We start from the raw sequence: 7,170 nt of genomic DNA on the forward strand, positions 1-7,170 counted from the left end.
TATATATATATATATAATGTTATTTTCACTGCATGGTGATTTTACTGGTAGGTCTTACCATTATTTTTCAAATAGTTATTATTGCCTGTCATCTTGGGTAGCATTGTTCTCAGTTAATATTGTTTTTGTAGGTGAGAATAAGGTTTGAAAAATATATAACAATATCATTGTTCCTATGTCATTTTGTTATACACCAGACTTTTTTGCAACACTATAACTCAAATGCAATCATTCTCTCTTTCCCTCTTCTCCACTCCCTTCCCTCTATCTCATTTTTTCCTTCACCCTTTCCTCTCTTCCTGTCTCATCTCCTGCTTCCCTCTCTCTTTCCCTGCCTCCTTCTCTCCTCTCTCTCTTTTCCATCTCCTGCCTCACCTTCTCATCTCCCTCTTCCCTGAATTATTTCACAGAAGAAATGTACCATTTTCTATCATGCAGGCTTACTCCCACGATTGGAAGGCACCAAGAGACTACCAATGCCTCTGTACAAACCAGCAAATGCATGGTCAGAGAAGAAAGCACTCTTTGGCCAGAATGACTATATAGGTAGGTATTTTGATAAGAGATTTGGTATTGCAGGTATTTAGCTGCACAGTTTCTAGTCAAGGTTCCTACAATTATGAAATTTTGCTCTTTGATATAATAAGGTGGAATCAATCCATTTTCAGTCCATTTCTTGCCCCAGTTCTTTCTTCCAGGTGACCTGCAATACCCAGGAACTGGCTACAGCCACCACTAAAGCCCATAAGACACTTAGTGAAGAAATTTTGTGGTGTTCTCTAAAAGGGATGCTTATTAGGCAGTGTGTAGTGTCATGTGTCTTCTGTGTCTAAGGCAAGGTTGATTATATGTTGATACTGTTTAGATTAAAAATAGAGCCATTCTTACTTTCATTAGGAGTGATTTTTCTGTTAGGTTGATTTCTGGATTGATTGTGACCATGATGGAGCAGAGACTTGGAACTTGCTCAGTCAGGGAATCCATTGCCCCATTGCAGGAGACTCGTGGCTCCCAGGTAACTGGCAACAGCCACTGGATTGGCCCACAGTTCATTCAAGGTTTTGTTGTCTTCGTAAGGTTACAGTAGGGCAGTGGAGGACATGGTGTTTGGTGTCTCCTGTATGGTGATTGTATCTGAAATAGTTTGAATCTATTGTCTATTTTTTAAAAACGGAAAGTGGCTTGAACACAGATTAGTGTGGTTCTTGCTTGCTGTGGAAGCGATTTTTCTGTAGGGTTGATGGCAGGGGTCATTTGGCAGAGTAGGGAGTTTGGTTAATCTGAGGTGGTTTTATTACATCTTGGTGCAATGTGTCCTGTAGTTTGTTGGATGTGTATTTTCTTAATTTTTTAGATAAAATACACACCCAACAAACCACAGGGCACAAAGCGTTAAGAATAATAACAGGATGCACTAAAAAAAAATTTGCCATAGCTGTTCAATGTGTACATGGATGGAGTGGTGTGTAAGGTAAAGGCAAGAGTAATGGTCAGGGGACTGGAAATGGTTAAAGAAAATGGAGGAAAATGGGAGTTGAGACAGTTGTTTTCTGATGACACTACTTGTGGCAGGGTCAGAGGAAGGATTAAGGAAGTTAATGACAGATTTTGAGAAGGTGTATGATAGGAGAAAGTTGAAGGTAAATGTGGGTAAAAGTAATGTGATGAGAAGCAAGTCTGAAAAGAGATAGGCTGGAGGAAGTGGATAGCTTGAGGTACCGTAATTGGGATCACATGTAGCAGGAAAGGAAGGAGTAAAGGTGGAAGTAAATTGTAGGTTGAGAAAAGCAAGTATTAGGAGTGATTGAGAAATTCTTGGCTTAAAGTACAAAAATTTGTTTGTGATAAATTAATACATTTATTTTTCAATGTAATCCCCTTGCAAGTTTACATACTTATTCCAGCAGTCATGGAGTTTACGGATCCCCTCTTCTTAGGAGCTTGAATCTTGGTCCTCCAAATACACACCTCTACAGCATTGATGACATCATTATCCGTGGCAAAATATTGACCATTGAGCTCTTTTTTTTTTTTTTTTTTTTTTTTTCATCTTGGGAAATAGTAGTCTGAGGGAGCCAAATAAGGTGAATAGGGCAGATGTTCAACTAGCTGGAAGCCACAATCATGTATGCCAGCAAGAGCCACAGTGTATTTGTGTGCTGGCACATTGTCCTGATGAAAAAACACTCCTAGTGACTGCTTTCAGTTGGCATAGTATGGTCCAGTAATGGATTGACCCTATGTCAGAATCCACCCCCTCAGAATCTCCAAAAAATGGAAGCCATCACCTTCCCTGCAGAGATCACCGACTTGACCTTCTTTGGAGCTGGAGATCCATGATGCTTCCATTGTTTTGATTGTTCTTTCGACTCAGGCTGGAAGTGGTGAACCCAAGTCTCATCCATGATCACAAATTGCTGCATAAATCTTTGAATCAGCATAAAGAAAAATGGCAAAATTGTTCTTTGAAATGTTGCATCGCAGCAGTGCTTCTGATCAGGTCCAAGAAGTTTTGGGACCCTTCGAGCTGAGACCTTCGTCATTTCAAGATGGTTGTGGATAATTGCATGAACACGTTCCTGGGAGATGCCCAACTCTGTCATAATAAAACATTCAGTCAAACACTGATCTGTAAGCAACACATCATGGATTTTGTCAATGATTTCATGAGTGATGACAGTGGCAGGCCTTCCTTGACACGGGTCAACTTCCAGGCTATCCCTGCCCCATTTGAAATCAGCTGCCCATTTTTTAACCATGCTGTATGAAGGAGCATTGTCTCATAGAGTAACCACCATGTCCTTGTGAATTGTCGTTGGAGTTAAGCCCTTGATGTGGAGGTATTGAATGACTGTCCGATGACCAATTTTGTTCATTTTCTCTACAATACCTTACTGTCTCAAATCAGTTATCTGTAAAACAAAAAAATATTACATTAAAGGCTTGAAAATTCTTATACTGGCATATGAAAGATTAGAGTGAAAAAAAGCTACAAATATGTATCTTGTGTCCTCCCATAGGCCACAAATATTTCAGTCACCCACCATAAATGGCCTGAGGGATTAAAAAGTGTTATGAGAAATAGGCAACTGGAAATGGATGCAAAGAGGAGATTGTATGAAGGGGTGATTGTGCCAATGGCACAGAGACTTGGAATTTAAAAGAAACAGAGAGGAAAATTTTAAATGCATTTGAGATTAAATGTCTGAGAAGTATGGTAGGGGTTACTAGGTTGGATAGAGTGAGGAAGGAGGAGAGCAGGAATGGAGAAGGAGATGCTAGATAGAGTTGATGAAAGATTATTGGGATGGTTTAGAAGGAGGTGTGGAAGGAGTAAACTTGAGGGGATGATCAAGGAAGAGAAAAGGCAGGAGATAGGGATGAATGGAGAATGTGTATGGATGATAATGTTATGCAAGGAAGGGAGGGATGGGGGGTTAGGGGTGCTTATGTGTGAATGGTATTTTGATGCAGCCCAAAGAGATTTCTCCCCGCTGTCTCTTTTTCTGCATGAAGAGATGGAGAGGGAAGGTTGCCAGTTAACTGAAGAGGCTTTGCTGTGGATATACTGTGTCTTGCTGCGTTGCTTTTGACCCAGGGCAGTTGGCAGATGCAGGGATGACCTGTCATTCATGAGGAGCTGAGATGGGAGGGGTGGAGGGGAGTGAAATGGGTGGGAATAAGTATGTGTCTCTGATTTGGCTACCTCCCTTGGAGGCTGTGATTAGTTTTTTTCTGTTGACTGTTACTGTGCTTGTCACTGGTCTTAGTATGTTTATTTTCTTGTTGATTTTTATTGCCAATTCTTTGAGTTCTTGGAATTTGAAGTAGGCAGAAGGAAAGAGCCAAAACATATGAGACATTTTTTAAGTATTGTAAGTGTTACAAAGATGGATAAAGTGAGAAATGTGGAGGTGAGTTAATGGTGTAGAAATAGTTGTCAGACATAGTAAATCAAGAATACTGAGGTGGTTTGGCCATATGAAAAGAAGGAGTGGTGAGAAACAGAAGTGGATGGAGTGACCTTTAGAGGAAGTGCAAGAATGAGGTGGATAGATGGTGTGTAAGGGACATTGGATCCAAAGAAAAGTGCAAAAGATAAGAATGAATGGAAAGTGGTTGTAGATCGATGAAGAAATGATGTAGTGTGAAGAGGTGTTCTCATCCTCTATTCTATACATTTTTCAAATATTTGAGGGAATGGGGTCATCATAATGAGGCAGTGGAAGTAAATCAGCTCCAACTGTCAGGTTCTGCTGTGGAGGAACTGTGTCTGAATTTCCTTTATGTTGAGTGATGTGGTCTGGGACAAGGTGCTAAGATGGGAGGGGCATTGGATAGATTTTGGACAGGTATTGAGATGGGTGTTTGTTGCATATAGAAACTCCAGTCTATTGGAGAATGGTTTGGAATCTTAGTAAAAATCTTTTTTATTCCCAGTGTGTGACAAAATGATGAGCATAATGTGGTGGTTTGAGCAACTAGTTAATGTACATGCATACATACATATACCAAAGGCTTTTTTCCCCCTTACAAGGGAGTGGTTATGTACATACATACATATACCAAGGCTTTTTCCCCCTTACAAGGGAGGTAGCCTAAAAGAAAAAGGCATAAAAACCATTCCCACCCATTCCATTCCTAAATGCACTCCTCTCCCCTCCACCTTCCCTCTTATCTTGGCACCTCCTGGATGATGGGTCATCCCTGCACCTTCTCCACTGCCCTGGGTCGGAGGCAGTGTTGCAAGACACAGCACATCCACAGCAAGACTGCTTCATAAAATTGGTGACCCCCCCCCCTCTCCATCCCCCCATGCAGAAAAGGAGAAGATGGGGAGAGTCCCTTCAGGCTGTGTCAAATTTTGCTCACACATACTACCTCACCCCCCATCCCCCTACTCATTCCACCTCATGCATCACAACATCATCTATATACAACCATTCTCCATTCACCCCATCCATCCATCTCATCCTAGTTAGGGTTATTCTTGGCTCGTTTAAGGTCTATATTCATTCTGGTAATGGATCTTTCTTTTTCTTTTTTTTCCAGATATTTTAGGTAATGGAAATCTTCATCCTACTGAAGTGTGCTATTCAGTGCCATCCTGGCTTCGAGGCTTCAAAGGTAGTGAATACCGTATGTTATTGAGAAAAAGAAAAATGTTTCAGGCACAAATGAAACATTCTCGTCCTACCAAGATGAAAGACTTAAATAAACGCATCAAGTACTTGTACAAGTTTTTGAATCGTAAAACAAAAACATATTATGCAAAGAATGCTTAATCTAGAAATACTGTGGGTATAGTTGTTCTTATTATATTGCTAAATTACCTTAGTATTGACCATCATTTTAAAGTTGGTAGTTGAATGCATTTTTTATATTTTGTTAACTAATTTAATTTTGGTAAGGTCTTATAAAAGCTTAGTCCCAGTGATTCCATTCCCTCTGTAGGTTGAAAAGGTTGAAACCACTGCTGTATAACATTTTACACATACATTCATGTGCACATATGCTAAAAGAGCCCTTTTCCTCTTGGAATGGGGGTTGGTAAATGAAAGCATATACCCACCCTTCACCCATCTATAGACTCATTTGTTATCTTTTCTGTCTTAGCTTCATGTAAATAAATGATTATCCCTGTCTCCTGCCCACTACTAAGGTTAGGGGCAATGCAGCAAGACATAACATGTTCACAGCCAGGCCCCACATAAAATCTAATCTTATAATTATTAAATAAGTACAACGATATGTCAGGAGTTATTTTGTTATTCATTAGTAATGAGTGCATACTTGTGTTGAACAATAGTTGTGAGCAGATAGATGAAAGTAAAGAGAAGAGATCCAGGGGCATTAAAGGTACAGAAAAGTAAATGTATTTTGTTAAGGAATCACATTTCCGGTGTCCATAATGATTATATATCATTATTATTTAATATTTATTTCACTTTTTTTCTTTCATCAAATAGATTGCTGTGTAAAACTCTTTTTTTTTTTTTTTCTTAAGATAGTGTGTAGAATATGCTACATACATCCTAGCTATTGATTATGATATTTCTTGATTGTATACTCTAAAAGGTGTTGTATGAGATTTTATCATGGCAGTGGAGTCAAGTTTGCCTGGTTAATGTATGAGGTTTCCATGCAATTATTAGCTCTTCCTTCTTGACATGCACCCATTCTTCCTCTACTCCTGTTCCCCTTCTATCCTTCACTACCTCCCATACCTCTTTCTGGACTGGACAAATTTAGATTTAAAAAGGAAATAGGCAAGAATTTGTTTACTAATAGGGTGGTCAACGAATGGAACAGACTTAGTAACCATGTAGTAAGCGCTGAAACTATCAGTTGTTTTAAGAAACGATTAGACAACTTTATGGATAGGGTTGACAGGTGGTGATGGATACGGAGCTGCCTAGTCTAGGCCTTATGGTCTCTTGCAGTCTCCTTCATTCTTATGTTCTTCTTATGTTCTGTTTAACTTGGTATTTTTCTTTCCTTTTTATTTAATTTGCTCACCCTTGGCATGTCTCTGCCTTGTTCCTTTTTCTTACCCATCCATTTTACCTTGACTCAATTTCTCTTGTACAAGATAATGCTGATAATGTACTACTCTCTCCCTTGAGTACATCCCAACAACACATGTAATATCATAGAGGCTCCAGGTGTCATTCCAGCCCACATTGATAGGAAATAGAATCACTGGAAACAAGTTCCTATGAATGACCTTCCAAAAAAAATAGGATTTATTTTCATATGTTTTAAGAAGTGAATAGTTATAATAATGTACAAATACTGATGTATTTCATTTGTAAATAAACTTCCATTGTTGTTTTTATTTTTATTTGTCATCAGGATGGATGCTTTATTTGATTTATTAGTAGTAGTAGTAATAGTAGTATTTTTCTCTTTATTTTGTATGTATTATTTTGGTGGTGAACGGGAGTGGACTATGTGAGGATGAAATGGGTGGGAGTGTATTTATGCCTTTGACTTTGGATACCTCCCTTGTAAGGGTGAAAAAGCCCTTGGTATATGTATTATTTTGGAAATGGGCGAGAGACGGGAGTGGTTGCATGCCTTGACTAGCAACCTCCTTTTTGAGGGGGAACAAGTCTTTTGGTTTATAGATGGAAATGGCCCTGAAGTATTCAGGGTCTCATGTAGCTG

General features: G+C 39.2%; 1 protein-coding gene across 4 annotated transcripts in view; it reads left to right on the forward strand.

Annotated features, from left to right (window-relative positions):
• The window catches only part of LOC143027530 (large ribosomal subunit protein mL51-like), a 34,332-nt gene extending 27,499 nt beyond the window's left edge, over positions 1 to 6,833 (forward strand). For all 4 annotated transcript variants that reach the window (XM_076188819.1, XM_076188818.1, XM_076188821.1 and 1 more), the window contains exons 3-4: positions 439 to 546; positions 5,053 to 6,833. In XM_076188819.1, coding sequence (XP_076044934.1) covers positions 439 to 546; positions 5,053 to 5,285 — 341 coding nt within the window. In that variant the 3' untranslated portion in view covers positions 5,286 to 6,833. The remainder of the gene's footprint in view (positions 1 to 438; positions 547 to 5,052) is intronic.
• The last annotated feature ends 337 nt before the right edge of the window (positions 6,834 to 7,170 follow it).

This window comes from Oratosquilla oratoria, chromosome 8, assembly GCF_046742065.1.
Source record: "Oratosquilla oratoria isolate Oo_2021 chromosome 8, ASM4674206v1, whole genome shotgun sequence".
In the NCBI taxonomy this organism is placed as follows: domain Eukaryota; kingdom Metazoa; phylum Arthropoda; class Malacostraca; order Stomatopoda; family Squillidae; genus Oratosquilla; species Oratosquilla oratoria.